The sequence below is a fragment of the Papio anubis genome, chromosome 2 (genome assembly GCF_008728515.1).
Source record: "Papio anubis isolate 15944 chromosome 2, Panubis1.0, whole genome shotgun sequence".
Taxonomy (NCBI): domain Eukaryota; kingdom Metazoa; phylum Chordata; class Mammalia; order Primates; family Cercopithecidae; genus Papio; species Papio anubis.
The window spans coordinates 142,128,325-142,144,350 of NC_044977.1; the positions used below are offsets into that span (position 1 = coordinate 142,128,325).

The 16,026-nt window shown below is 38.9% G+C and overlaps 1 protein-coding gene across 1 annotated transcript in view; it reads left to right on the forward strand.

Annotated features, from left to right (window-relative positions):
- The first annotated feature begins 5,151 nt into the window (after nucleotides 1–5,151).
- The window catches only part of ANKUB1 (ankyrin repeat and ubiquitin domain containing 1), a 34,621-nt gene continuing 23,746 nt past the window's right edge, over nucleotides 5,152–16,026 (forward strand). The window contains exons 1-2 of the mRNA XM_003894963.5: nucleotides 5,152–6,237; nucleotides 7,588–7,731. Coding sequence (XP_003895012.2) covers nucleotides 6,148–6,237; nucleotides 7,588–7,731 — 234 coding nt within the window. The 5' untranslated portion in view covers nucleotides 5,152–6,147. The remainder of the gene's footprint in view (nucleotides 6,238–7,587; nucleotides 7,732–16,026) is intronic.

Below are 16,026 nucleotides of genomic sequence, written 5' to 3' on the forward strand. Positions count from 1 at the left end.
TGTATTCCTAGGTGTTTTATTATCTTTGTAGCAATTGTGAATAGGAGTTTGCTCATGATTTGGCTGTTTGTCTATTATTGGTGTATAGGAATGCTTGTGATTTTTGCACATCGATTTTGTATCCTGAGACCGCTAAAGTTGCTTATTAGCTTAAGGAGATTTTGGTCTGAGACGATGGGGTTTTCTAAATATACAATCATGTCATCTGCAAACAGGGACAATTTGACAATGCTTTTTAAAGGAACCTAAAGAGTTAAACTATAATAGGGAGAATGCTACGCTTTAAGCTCAGAAATTAGAATCAAGAAACTGATCTCCATTTTTGAAATATAGAAGAAGACAGTGGACTAAAATATTAGTCACTGATTGTGGCATGGCTGTTTCTTTTCATGTGCACCCAGATCTTCTTGTAACACTATTTTTCCTTCTCTTTCTATCTTGGTATGTGTCATCTTACTATTATTTATTTTCCCTGCATTTAATCTAATTATTCCCTACTGTTATTCCCAGTAAGCAATTCTTTCCTAATTCATTACATTTATTTTGTTTAGCCCTAGTATTTGACCATTTTTAGCCCTTTTTCCATGTTTAGCCCTAGTATTTGACCATTCTCTTTAAACAGAGCTTCCTTGTTTATTAGTTACTTAATTATTGTATTTGCCCTCCCCTGATTCCCTACCTATTCTTACTCTCATCTCCACCCCAAAGACACATACTCACATATACACACTACACTGGAAGCTCCATGTCTTATTCACTGCAATAATCCAGCACAGAACAGTGCCTGACACATATTAGGGGCTCAGTGCTGTTCAGCTTAGAAAATGATACTCAGAAGTATGTCACTTTGGCATACTGAGTCCTTTGAACTAAAGAAAACTGGAAGGTCTCAGAAGCAACCTCAGAAGCAAAGTCTCTTTAGACCTTCTCCTGCCCTCTGTTTTCCCACACTGCCTCCTGCCCTGAAGGGAGGCAAAAAAAAAACAGTATTCCTCTTCCCCAAGGCAGGTCGTAAAAACTCGAACTCCTCACCTCTAATGTAAGCTATAAAACCTAGAAAGGTGACTCTCTCCCTTCTTCCTTAAAGACCCTCATTCCAGAGGGGTCCTGTCCTACACCTGGGAGGAAGGGGTGCTACAAAGAGAGGCCAAGAAGACTATGAACAGACAGGCCTTGCTGAGTTTTCCCCCTCAGTCAGTTACCATTAGATTATATCCCTTTGTCCAATTTCATTTCTACATGGCTGTTCATTCTTCACATCAAATCTAAGCATTAAAATGGACAGTTTTCCCTGGGTCTTTGAATCTTCATTTCTGAAGTCCCCGTGTCACTAAAACTTTGATTGAATAGATTTATTACGCTTTTCTCTTATTAATCTGTCTTTTGTTATAGGAGTGTTGGCCATGACCCTTATGATGGATGAAGAAGGATACCACAACTTTCCTACAGTGTGCATGTACTGAATGAATAAATGAATTAAGAATATATCTTATCTCAGATCAAATGTGTCTTCACCTCAATACCTTCTATTTTATTTGCACCTTTCTTGGACCATATTGTAGTATGGTAGTATATACACCATACTACAATATGGTCCCTGGTCCAGGTGTTTTGGACATCTGTCTTCTTCCCTACTCATAGCAAATCCCTTAAGATCATATTTAGGACCAAATCTTCCAAAGACCTAGCATGTTCCATTGCATGTAGGAGGTCCCCAGTAGGCTAATTAACTTAGTTTTACCACTCTTGGAAAAAGAAAAATAACTCAAAAAGGGCCTCTAGATGCTAAGGCAAGCTGTTCCTAAATTGCAACTGAGAGAATCAAGTGTAATCTTTATCATTTTAAGCTGTCTCTAAACTGCTATGAGTTTTCCAAGTCTACCTGTCATTTCATTGTTACAAGGCAATTTTTGATGATATTAATCTAGCTTGTCTATTCATCCATTGTGAGGCTCTGGGCTAGGCCACTGGGGATACAAAGGAGAATAAGACACTGCCCTACCATCAGGAAGCTCACAGTCTAGTGGAGGAGGCTGTCACTGACATAAATCGATGCAGTATAAAAGATCCTATAGTTAAAGAATGTATGATGCAGGAGGGGAATCGAGAAAAAAAGTCAACTTCCCTGGGGACATCAAGAAGGCTTCTTAGAAGGGCTGCAAGTTGGACTTTTTTTTTTTTTTTTTTCATTTTATTTCATTTAATGCATTCACATGGATCAAAATTTAAAAATAAAAAGATAATATAAACACTCTATTAAGTCCTGGTGAGGATGTGGAGAAACAGGAACTGAACTCTCATTCATTACTGGTGGGAATGCAAAATGGTACAGTCACTCCAGAAGGCAGTTTGGCAGTTTCTTACAAAACTAAACATCCTCTTACCACATGATCCAGCAGTCATGATCCTTGGTGTTTCTCCAAAGGAGTTGAAAACTTCAAACAAAAACCTGTATACAGGTATTTATGCAAGGTTTATTTATAATTTCCAAAACTTGGAAGCAACCAAGATGTTCTTCATTGCCAAGATTGGGGGACAGGCAAAGGAAGTGGGGGATGAATAAACAGAACACAGAGGATGTTTAGGGCAGTGAAACTACCCTCTGTGATGCTATAATGGTGTATACAGGTCATTATACATTTGTCAAAACCCATAAAATATACAACAAGAGTGTTGTACAACACCCTAGTGTAAACTATGGACTTTGGGTGATAATGATGTATCAATCTATGTTCACCATTTGTAAAAAAAAGATGAACCATTCTGGTTCAGGATTTTGATAGTTAAGGATACTGTCATATGTGGAGGTAGCAGGTATATGGGAACTCTCTGTACTTTCCACCCAATTTTGCTGCGAACCTAACACTGTTCTAAAAAATAAAATAAAAATAAAATATATTTAAAAGAAAAATATAATACAATGAAAAATATTGTCCTCACCCTTGATGCTTAAGTCTCCTCTCCACAGGCACCAAATTTTCTAGTTTTCTGAATATATTTCCAGGGATTTTGAGGTATACACACAAAACAGATTTATATCTACAGATATAGATATAGATGTGATTTTTCCCTTTTTTTCCACAAATGGCAATGTACTGCACACTGTATTTTATACATTGCTTTTTTCATAAAATGATATACCTTAAAGATTTTTCAATAGTGGTATAGAAAAAACTTCTTTGTTCTTTTCAATAGCTGTATAGTCTTGTATGAATGAAAAATAATTTGTTTTAATCAGTTCCCTATTGATGGACATGAAAGGTGTTTCTAATCGTTTGCTATTACAAACAACTCTGCAATGAATAATGTTATATCTAGATCATTTTACAAATAAGCATATAAATATTTGTAAAAATAAAGTCCTAAAAATTAAATCATTGGGTCAAAGAATATGTGCATTTGTAATTTTAATACACATTTCCAAATTTTCCTTTATATAGGGTTGTACCAAATCACATTCCCTATGGCAAAGTATCACTGGAACAGACTCAGCAAGAGTGTGCAATCAAACTTTTGGATCTTTTCCAATTTCCTGGTAAAAAATGGCATCATGTCCTCAAAATGTTTGTGGGTGCTCTTTATATATTAAATGCACCTTTTACATGTATGAAGAATTGCAGGTATTTTTCTTTTTTCTTTTTTTTTTTTTTTTTGAGGTGGAGTCTCACTCTGTCACCAGACTGGAGTGCAGAGGCGCGATCTCAGCTCACTGCAATCTCCACCTCCTGGGTTTAAGTGATTCTCCTGCCTTAGCCTCCCGAGTAGGTGGGACTACAGGCACCCGCCACCACGCCTGGCTAATTTTTGTATTTTTAGTAGAGACAGGGTTTCACCATGTTGACCAGGATCATCTTGATCTCTTGACCTTGTGATCCGCCCGCCTCGACCTCCCAAAGTGCTGGGATTACAGGCTTGAGACACCGTGCCCGGCTGCAGATATTTTTCTAACTTTATTTATCCCCGGCTTTATGTCAAATTATTTTTCCATGTAGATTTTAAAAAATAATTGAATTTATCAATTTTTTTTACAGCTTTAGGAATTTTGGTCACAGTTAGAAAGGTCTTATTACTCAAGATGATTGAAAAATCTCCTAAAATATAAGAAGACTTAAAGTTTTCATGATTCAATTTTTCCCATTTAAATTTTTAAACTCGTTTTAGACTCGTTTTTAATTTCTCCTGCTGTAAGGTAAAAAGTAAGGCTCCAGTTTTTGGTTTTTTTTTCAGGTGACTACTTGGTTAATCCACCATTATTAATAATTTATCTTATTTCCCCACTCTACCTCCACTGATGTTAGATGTCACTTTTACCATACACTGAATTCTTGTATGTATTTGAATCCATTTCTATGCTTTCTATTTTTACCTTGATTTCTCTGACTCTTCGTATGCCAGTACAATCCTGTTTTAATTACTGTAGCCTTATATTAAATTCTAACATCTAGTAGGTGAGTGCCCCTCATTACTCTTCTTTCCCAGAGTTTTTCCAGCTATCCTTGCCTGCTTTCTCTACATGAATTTTAGAACCATCTTGCTTACATAAACAAAAAAATCTTGCTGTTATTTTTATTGAGATAATATTAATTTATAGATGAATTTAGGAAGAATTGATGACTTTAAATAATTTTGAACCTTCCTTCCAAAGTTATGATATACCTGCCACTTGTTCAGCCCTTTTTTTATGTTTATTGATTGTATTTTTATGTTTATGTTATACAGCTCTTACACATTTCTTGTTAAGATTATTCTTTCTCTCTTTCTCTCTCTCTCTCCCTCTCTCTCCACTCCTCCTTCTTTCTTTCTCTTTTTTTGGAGACAGAGTCTCACTCTGTTACCCAGGCTGGAGTGCAGTGGTGTGATCTCAGCTCACTGCAACCTCCGCCTCCAGGGTTCAAGTGATTCTTGTGCCTCAGCCACCAGAGTAGCTAAGATTACAGGTGTACAACACCACACCTGGCTAATTTTTGTATTTTTAGTAGAGACAAGGTTTCACCATGTTGGCCAGGCTGGTCTTGAACTCCTGACCTCAAGTGATCTGCCCGACTTGGCCTCCCAAAGTGCTGGGATTACAGGCGTGAGCCACCACACCTGGCCAAATTTATTCTTAATACATTATCTTTCCTTTTAAAAATGCAGTATTTTCTTCTATTATATCGAACAGACAGATTCTTGCTATGTTCCCCAGGCTGGAGTACAGTGGCTATTCGCAGGGGCAATCAAAGCGCATTACACCCCTAAACTTCTGGGCTCAAACTATCCTCCCATCTCAGTTTCCTGAGTACGTGGGATTGCAGGCATGTGCCACCATGCCCAGCTTATTTGATCACTTATTGAGGGGGTTTGAAATATTTTCCACCAACACTAAGTGGGGGTCGAAGGACATAACAATGGGAAATTGTTCTAAATAACATAAAGGCAAGGATTAAAGAAAATATCAACTATATTGTGTTGCTACTCAGCAGATTCTATTATAGAGAAATCGGAAGAGAAAGCCACAGAATGATTTGCCTACACATTCATCTCCCTGGTGCAAGTGGGTATTGTTCTGTACCCTGTGGCAGGATTATAAATACTGCCAGAGAACAAGTACACAAAGTTGTTATGGAAACCAGAATGTTTCAGCTCAGAGTTATTTACAGAGAACTTTCAGGATTATCACATTCAATAAAATCAACTCTTGTTTTGCTTCACCCTGTGCTAGTGCATCCCAGTCAAATATCTATTTTTAAGGGTTCTTCAATCAGCTGTACTTAAGCACATAAGAATTCAGGAGTCAGTTGACGGGGACCACATCACAGAAGTATAATTTATGAGTAGGCTTTTTGTATCACATGCTTGAAGCTTGTCCATACTTGCCTCAACCATTGTCAAGTTTGCTGGTTTCCGTAATATAGGAATAAGGTGGCTATTGACTACTGCCTTCAGCAGATAAATACTTCCTCCACTGTAGCTGGTGTCTGTGTTGCCTGATACTGTGGCACTGTGGGACTAGGCTCTTCACATTCTGCAACTTACCTTTGAGGCTAGACAGTGACCGCTGCCTCTGGCTATCATTTTTGTCCTTAATTGTGAACTGGAATTTTTCCAGCCATCCAGGAGGATCTTTGAAAAAGTTGGGTATTTTTTGTTTGAAAAGCTAATTGTACAATGAGGATTTTCATCGCTTTTGAAGGATCTTTTGAACCATTTGATGTTTCAGCAGATGAAACTGTGGAGGTTGTCAAGCTGATGATAAAGGTATGTACTTCATTCCCAAGCCATCAAAATGTATATTAATTTTAACAATGCAGTGCATTTAAAAATGTACAAAGGGTAGAGATGCTATTGGGCACATTTTCAGCAAAAACGGAATGAAAATTATTTGAAAATACTATTATTTGCTTACACAATAGATTTATAAGAAGACAGTAACTCTGGTGGCATTAGACAAGAAAACAAAGAGTCAGTCAATTCCCAAGAAAACAAAAACAGAAGTCTGGCTTCTTTTTAGGGAATGTGTGGGTTGTGCATAGGCCAGATAATATTATTGCAATTCTTTGTAAAAGGACAAAAGCAAGACACTAACTTCAGGCTATATAAGTGGGACATGCCAGTCATCAGATAAATGTCTTATTTGGTGAGCAAACAACTACAAAGAACCGAAGGATTTTGGAAGCAGAGAGGACTTTAGAGAACTTGTGAGCTATGGCTTCATTTTGCATTCAGGAAAAACTGAAGCTCAGAGAGGTTGACTATCTTACCTAGGATCACAAAGCCAGAATAAGAAATAACATGTGTACAGTATCTTCCTTATAAATTTCATGTAAATGTTCACTCTAAAGTAAAAAATTAAGCAAAATATTTAGTTTCTGATCATCAAATATTTAACTTGGAGACGGTCATGCCTATTTGCTAAGCAGCATTTACCGAACCATAGTTACATGATATTCGGATTATTATGATGACTGAAATCTAAATCTTGTAACACAAGGGACCTTAACCTCTATGTTTTATGAATCCCTTTGAAAGTCTGGTGAAGTCTATAGACTGCTTCTCAGAATGTCTTTAAATGCATAAAATAAAACAGATATAATAGAAATGAAATTTATTATTTTAAAATATTTTCAAATATTAAAAAGCCCAAATGTATGATACAGTGACATGTGGACTTCCTAATTAACACATTAACTAACAAGCTCTAGCAGCTCATCTAATAACTATTGTATTTTCAAAATACAGATCAGTAGAAATAATATTTTGAAATATTTGCAACAACTATAATGTGATATGAAAACATCTGTGACTTCTATTGCTGTCAGTCACAGGTGCAGCGACTACTCCTACTTTAATTTGCTGCCTACATGTGTAATTGAAAGAAAATCTCAATTTCATTTAGAGTTAATAAAATAAAGATGTAGTTTCTTCCCATCTAAATTCTATCCATAAACGTTTTGGAAGTTCTCTAAGTTAAGAACCTCTATTTAATACTTCTTCCGTTTGTCCCAATTATAATGCCCAGAGGAAAAAAATGTAAAGGGAAAGAGAGTACATTTCTGGTCTAGTAATGTAGAAATGTACTGTTTTCATCATATGCTATTGATTTTTAAGGATTATTTCCACATTCCTCTCTCTGAAGACAAACAAGGCAGGCGGTATCTGGAGTTAATGTATGCTGGAGCCGCTCTAAAGGACAGTTGGAGTCTTGCTGATGTTGGAATATCTTTCTGCTCAACTCTCAAATGCTTTGTTAAGGTATGATGGTCAGGATAACATTTGTCTAAGATATCTATCTCATTTTGAACAAAGTTGGGGATAAGTTAACCAAAGTAATTCCATAACTTAGAAAGAAATTGTCTCTTTTTGCCTTCTCCTCACTTCCATTTGTATAACGGGTCTTATGCATGCTTTGTGCTGTAAGGGGAAGTAAGATATGGAGAAGGGATAGAGTTGCCCCCTTTTTACTCTTCTTCCTCTTGCCTCCCCACACCCTTTATTGCCTGCCCAGTCCTGCCATCACAGAACCAATATGAAAACAAAGCCAAGGGAATTCCAGATCTGGAATTTGATGTGGGAATAAGAGCATTAGATCACTTCAGTGGGGCCACAGTGATTACCAGCACTGAAATGAGGAAGAAGAAATTCTCAGTAGCAATAAGAATGAAAGGGAATTTTCTACATCCAAATCCAGCCAAAGTAGCCATTCCAATTAGGTGTACATGCAATAAAGATTTTTTTCATTTATAGAGGGTCTTTAATCAATGGTGCTTAACTTAAGATGCACAGTTGGGCTTTAAGAACTTTAAAAACCCCTAAAGTTGTAATATAAACAAAATTAATGTGCCTAGAGATTTTCTGAGTCTAAAATCCTGTATGTACAACAATTTTTTAAAGGAATAAGTGGTCCAAAGAATTTAAACGCTGCTGCTCTAGGGAAGAAGTATTATCCTGTATTAGCGCTTTACCGTATATAAAAATATGAACCTTAAGAAACTTAGTAAAGTATACGTTCTCCACTAAATGGGGCACCAAGTTTCTCATATTTAACATTTAAAAAAATTATGGTAGTCAAAGTTAACTCTTTCTTTTAATATGTGTTAGTACTTGACTAAATGGATGTTTAAAAGTAATACTCTGGGCCGGGTGTGGTGGCTTACACCTGTAATCCCAGCACTTCGGGAGGACAAGATGGGAGGATCACGAGGTCAAGAGATAGAAACCATCCTGGTCAACATGCTGAAACCCCATCTCTACTAAAAATACAAAAATTAGCTGGGCGTGGTGGCACACTCCTGTAGTCCCAGCTACTCGTGAGGCTGAGGCAGGAGAATCACTTGAACTCAGGAGGGGGAGGTTGCAGTGAGCCAAGCTGGAGCCACTACACTCCAGTCTGGGCAAGAGTGAGACCCTGTCTCAAAAAAACAAATAAACAAACAAAAACAATATTCTTCAATATTTATTATTAAGTAGGAAAGACAAGTCACAGAATAATGATCATTGGATCATCCCATTTACGTAAACAAAAGACCATATTTACAAATGTTTTTAATGTTTTCTTTTCTCCCTCTTTTACTCAGAAAATGGAAGTATAACATTACATTTCAAAGCAGACCAAATTACAGCCATTTCTTTTTTTTTTTTTTTTTTTTTGAGACGGAGTCTCGCGCTGTCGCCCAGGCTGGAGTGCAGTGGCCGGATCTCAGCTCACTGCAAGCTCCGCCTCCCGGGTTCACGCCATTCTCCGGCCTCAGCCTCCCGAGTAGCTGGGACTACAGGCGCTGCCACCTCGCCCGGCTGTTTTTTGTATTTCTTAGTAGAGACGGGGTTTCACCGTGTTAGCCAGGATGGTCTCGATCTCCTGACCTCGTGATCCGCCATTTCTAAATGTCTTCTCTTTATATCTTTAAATATATTTCCATACTATGTTTTTGGTGCCGTACAGGATCAGCTCTCTAAAATTTCCCAGAATTCTGTAATGCCAATCATAAGGTTCAAGACTTTTTATTGTTTGCTTGCTTAGAGATGGTAGTGTAAGTTCAATACTAACATTTGAGCTGACTGGAAGAATCTGATGGCTTTTTAGGGATATAGACAAAGTTTTTAACAATATAGATAGGATACTTTTATTTAACTAAGGACTGATTTTATTTTTATTATGTAACATTTTAAAATTTATTTTTGACTAGGTAGTATGTTCACATGGTTCTCAATTCAAAAGGAACAAAAAGATACACAGTAAAAGTCTCCTGGCCGGGTGTGGTGGCTCACACCTGTGACCCAGCAGTTTAGGAGGCTGAGGTGGGTGGATCACCTGAGGTCAGGAGTTCGAGACCAGTCTGGCCAACATGGTGAAACCTCGCCTCTAATAAAAATACAAAAATTAGCTGGGTGCGGTGGGCACACCTGTAATCCCAGCTATTCAGGAGGCTGAGGCAGGAGAATTACTTGAACCCAGGAGGCGGAGGTTATAGTGAGCCGATATCACACTACTGTATTCCAGCCTAAGTGATAGAGTGAGACTCCATTTCAAAAAAAGAAATAGAAAAAACTCTCTCTCCTCTGGCCCCCAGTTTCCCTCCCCAGATGCAACCTATGTTCACAGTTTTACTTACAAAAACATTTCCTAAATTCTGCCAATAAAGCATCATATATCACAGTGATGCAAGCTTCACGCTGAACTCTTTTACCTGAAGTTTTAAACTGCTAATTCTATAAATAGAAAGCAGGGGTAAAAGAGGTTATTCAATGCAACCAACCTGAGCAAGATGGTGAGACCTCATCTCTACAAAAATATTTTAAAAATTATCCGGGTGTGGTGATGCACACCTATAATCCCAGCTACTTGTGAGGCTGAGGCAGGAGGATCAATTGAACCCAGCCTGTGCAAGAGAGTGAGACCTCTCTCAAAAAAAAGAGAGGAGTTTATTCAAGAGAGCCAGGGCAGAAGTCACAGGACTGGACAACACACAGAGTTTGATTAAAAACTCTCAAGTTCCCTGAAATTTTACTAATTGTACTCTTCATTCTGTCCAGTAGAATCACATTTAGATAATATCCCGGGCCTCAAAGAGTGCAGTCATACCAGTTCTATCACGCTTGATCTATCTCAGGTTACCAAGGCTGATTTCCAAGTCATGTTAGTCACTTTACTGAATAATTAAATCTATATACATTTAAGTAGTACCTTTCCTACTTAACTATGTTTAATCATGTTACTTTGTGAAAGTTAGTTTGCCTTGAGAGAGATGGAAGATGCCACAGTAAGGGAGGGAATGAATCCCTGAAGTGCATGTCTTTATCATCTCTAAATTTTGGTACAACTTAGAAATATCATAATGTGAACCCAAAACTTTTGTAAAGTTCAAAAACTTGGCAAGTAAGTGGTTTTTCTTTCTAAAAAGGTACAAGTAGATATTATGTCTCATGAAATAAATCCAAAATAGTTGGCTTCTTTATAGTGCTCATATTTTTGTGTGCTTACAAGGTTCTGCTTGTGTGAAAAAGAGGGAAATAGAACTGGAAGTACCATATGACCCAGCCATCCCATTACTGGGTATATACCCAAAGGATTATAAATCATGCTGCTGTAAAGACACATGCACCGCGTGTATTTGTTAGCGTACTATTCACAATAACAAAAGACTTAGAATCAGTAAGTATCCCACCAGTGACAGACTGGATTAAGAGAAAATGTGGCACATATACACCATGGGAATGTATGCAGCCATAAAGGATGGGTTGTGGCGTCGCTATGGGGACATGGATGCAGCTAAAACCATCATTCTCAATAAAACTATCCTTAAGAACAGAAACCAAACACCATGTTCTCACTCCATAGGTGGGGAAATGAAGATAATGAGATCCACTTAGTTCCGGGAAGGGGGTATCCACACACGGGGCCTATCATGGAGGAGTTGCATTGGGGTTATACAGTGTAATGAAGCAGGTTAGTGGGTGCTGGTAAGGTTGATGGGTGCAACACATAACATGGCCTGATATACACATATGTTACAAACCTGCGTTATGCATATGTATAGAACTTAAAGTATAATAACAAAAGAAGAAGAAGAAAGAAGAAGAAGAAAGAAGAAAGAAAGAAGAAGAAAGAAGAAGAGAAAAGAGGGAGAAGTACTGGATAAATCTGAAGAGATTGTACTGTGGAAATACATTCTTTAAAATGAGTCAATTACTTTCAGCTTCCCTGTATATTAATACTTTTTCTTTTTAGTAGCGAAGTATAGACATATTTGGAAAGAGAATAGGGAATTGTCAGGAATGGTGGGGAAGAAAGCACATTTGTATTCTCCACCACTTCTATTCAACACTTAGATATTTGAGTTCTGGCAAGGCAATCAGGCAGGAGAGTAAAGGGTATTCAAATAGGAAAAGAGAGGAAGTCAAATTGTCCCTGTTTTGCAGGTGGCAGTTGTATATTTAGAAAAGCCCATCAGACCAAAATCTCCTTAAGCTAATGGCAACTAGCCAAAGTCTCAGGATACAAAATCAATGTGCAAAATCCACGACATTCCTATACACCAATAACAGACAAACAAGAGAGCCAAATCATGAGATGAACTCCCATTCTGGTACTGCAAAGAGAATAAAATGCCTAAGTCCAACTTGCAAGGGGTCTTGGGAAGGCCCTCTTACTTTTTTTTTTTTTTTTTTTTTTTTTTTGAGGCCGGGTCTGGCTCTGTCCCACCCAGGCTGGAGTGCGAGTGGCGGGATCGGCTCACTGCAAGCTCCCGCCTCCGGAGTTCGCCATTCTCCTGCCTCAGCCTCCCGAGTGGCTGGGACTACAAGCGCCGCCCACCTCGCCCGGCTAGTTTTGTATTTTTTAGTAGGGGATGAGGGTTTCACCGTGTTAGCCAGGATGGTCGATCTCCTGACCGTGATCCGCCCGTCTCGGCCTCCCAAAGTGGGATTACAGGCTTGAGCCACCATGACCAAAGGCCCTCTTCAAGAACTATAAACCACTGCTCAAGCGAAATAAGAGGACACAAACAAATGGAAGAACATTCCATGCTCATGGATAGGAAGAATCAATATAGGTGAAAATGACCATACTGCAGAAGGTAATTTATGGATGATACCATCCCATTAAACCACCAATGACTTTCTTCACAGAATTGGGAAAAACTACTTTAAAGTTCATATGGAACCAAAAAGAGCCAGCATTGCCAAGACAATGCTAAGCCAAAATTTGACTGGAGGCATCCCGCACTGCTGACTTCAAACTATACTACAAGGCTACAGTAACCAAAACAGCATGGTACAGGGTACCAAAAGCAGACAATATAGACCAATGAAACAGAGCAGAGCCCTCAGAAATAATACCCACGACAACCATCTGATCTTTGACAAACCTGACAAAAGCAAAGGGAAATGGGAAAGGATTCCCTATTTAATAAATGGATTGCTGGAGAGAAGCCAGTAGCCATATGTAGAAAGTTGAAAATTGGATCCTTCCTTGCACATATACAAAAAATTGAAAATTCCAGGATGGATTAAAGAGATGTAAAATGTTAGACCTAAAAACCATAAAAACCTAGAGAAACCATAAATATTGATTATGGCTTCCATAGGATTCTTTTTCAAAGAAGGAAAAGTTAATACAATGTTCTTTGTATTATTTTTATTATACTGGATTCTAGGGTACATGTACTTTAACCTTACAGGTTTGTTACATATGTATACATGTGCCATTTTGGTGTGCTGCACCCATGCTCATTATTTACATTAGGTGTATCTCTTGTGCTATCCCTCCCTTCTCCTCACCTAGGACGGGCCCTGTTGGTAGCGTGTTCTCACCCCTGTGTCCAAGTGTTCTCATTGTTCAGATTCCACCTCACGAGGTTGAGGGCATGCGGTATTTAGTTTTCTGTCCCTTGCAGTAGTTTGCTCAGGAATGAAGTGGTTTCCAGCTTCATCAGCTAATCCCTACAAAGGGATAGAGACTCATCCCTTTTTTGTGTGCATGAGTGTTCCATGGTATATATATGCCACATTTTCTTAATCCAGTCTATCATTGACAGACATTTGGATTGGTTCCAAGTCTTTGCTATTGTGAATAGTGCCACAATAAGCATACGTGTGCATGTGTCCTTATAGCAGCATGATTTATAATCCTTTGGGTGTATACCCAGTAATGGGATAGTTGGGTCAAATGGTATTTCTAACTCTAGATCCTTGAGAAATTGCCACACTGTCTTCCACAATGGTTGAACTAGTTTACAGTCCCACGAACAGTGTAAAAGTGTTCCTATTTCTCCACATCTTCTCCAGCACCTGTTGATTCCTGACTTTTTGGTGATTGCCATTCTAACTGATGTGAGATGGTATCTCATTGTGGTTTTTTTTTTTTTTTTTTTGAGACGGAGTCTCGCTCTGTCGCCCAGGCTGGAGTGCAGTGGCGCGATCTCGGCTCACTGCAAGCTCCGCCTCCCGGGTTCACGCCATTCTCCTGCCTCAGCCTCCTGAGTAGCTGGGACTACAGGCGCCCACCACCGCGCCCGGCTAATTTTTTGTATTTTTAGTAGAGACGGGGTTTCACTGTGGTCTCGATCTCCTGAACTTGTGATCCGCCCGCCTCGGCCTCCCAAAGTGCTGGGATTACAGGCGTGAGCCACCGCGCCCGGCCTCATTGTGGTTTTCATTTGCATTTCTCTGATGGCCAGTGATGATGAGCATTTTTTCATGTGTCTGTTGCCTGCATAAATGTATTCTTTTGAGAAATGTCTGTTCATATCCTTCACCCACTTTTTGATGGGGTTGTTTGATTTTTTGCTTGCAAATTTAAGTTCTTCGTAGATTCTGGATATTAGCCCCTTGTCAGATGGGTAGATTGTAAAAATTTTCTCCCATTCTGTAGGTTGCCTGTTCACTCTGATGGTAGTTTCTTTTGCTGTGCAGAAGCTCTTTAGTTTAATTGATAACATTTGTCAATTTTGGCTTTTGTTGCCATTGCTTTTGGTGTTTTAATCATAAAGTCTTTGCCCATGCCTATGTCCTGAATGGTAATGCCTAGGTTTTCTAGGGTTTTATGGTTTTAGGTCTAACATTTACATCTTTAATCCATCCTGAATTAATTTTGTATAAGGTGTAAGGAAGGATCCACTCAACTTTCTACATATATGTATTGGCCAGTTTTCCCAGCACCATTTATTAAATAGGGAATCCTTTTCCATTTCTTTGTTTCTTTTGTCAGGTTTGTCAAAGATCAGATGGTTGTCAATGTGTGGTATCGAGGGCTCTGTTCTGTTTCATTGGTCTATATCTCTGTTTTGGTACCAGTACCCATGCTGTTTTGGTTACTGTAGCCTTGTAGTATAGTTTGAAGTCAGGTAGGATGCCTCCTCCAGCTTTGTTCTTGGCTTAGCATTGTCTTGGCAATGCGGCCTTTTTGGTTCCATATGAACTTTAAAGTAGTTTTTTCCAATTCTGTGAAGAAAGTCATTGGTAGTTTAATGGGATGGCATTGAATCTATAAATTACCTTCTGCAGTATGGCCATTTTCACGACATTGATTCTTCCTATCCATGAGCATGGAATGTTCTCCATTTGTTTGTGTCCTCTTATTTCGCTGAGCAGGCTTGGTAGTTCTCTGAGAGGGCCTTGGTCAAGGTGGTGGCTCAAGCCTGTAATCCCAGCACTTTGGGAGGCCGGTGACAGGCGGATCACTTCAGGTCAGAGAGATCGAGACCATCCTGGCTAACACGGTGAAAACCCCATCTCTACTAAAAAATACAAAAACTAGCTGGCTTAGGTGTATGGGCGCCTGTAGTCCCAGCCACTCGGGAGGCTGAGGCAGGAGAATGGCGTGAACTCCTCGGGAGGCGGAGCCTGCAGTGAGCCGAGATCCGCCACCGCACTCCAGCCTGGGTGACAGAGCGGCACTCCGCCCCAAAAAAGAAGAGGGCTCTTCTACATCTCTTGTAAAGCGATCCTAGGCATTTTATTCTCTTTGTAGCAATTGTGAATGGGAGTTCATTCATGATTGGCTCTCTGTTTGTCTGTTATTGGTGTATAAGAATGCTCGTGATTTTGCACATTGATTTTGTATCCTGAGACTTTGCTGAAGCTAAGTTTATTAGCTTAAGGAGATTTTGGTCTGAGATGATGGCTTTTCTAACATAATAATCATGCCTGCAAACAGGGACAATTTGACTTCCTCTTTTCCTATTTGAATACCCTTTATTTCTTTCTCCAATTTCTATTAATACAGGAGTCAGTCCTGACCATTCATTGCTGATGCTGTTGCATTTCACTGTGTTCCTATAAACCATGGCATGAGACACTGCAAAAGTCTATGTTTTTGTACAACATGTAGAGGCACTATCACTTTTGCCCCCTTCATTTTAACCTGTGTGATCATGGAAATGATTGCTTAAGTTTTGTCCACTGTTTTCACCCAGTGCTTAGAATAGTACCTGATAAGATACATAGTAGGCTGTACATAAAGAGATATTGATAAATGAATTGATACGGGTTTGAGAGGTAAAGTATGGAAATTAACAAGATGGTATATGATTGTCTGCAATTCATAGCAAG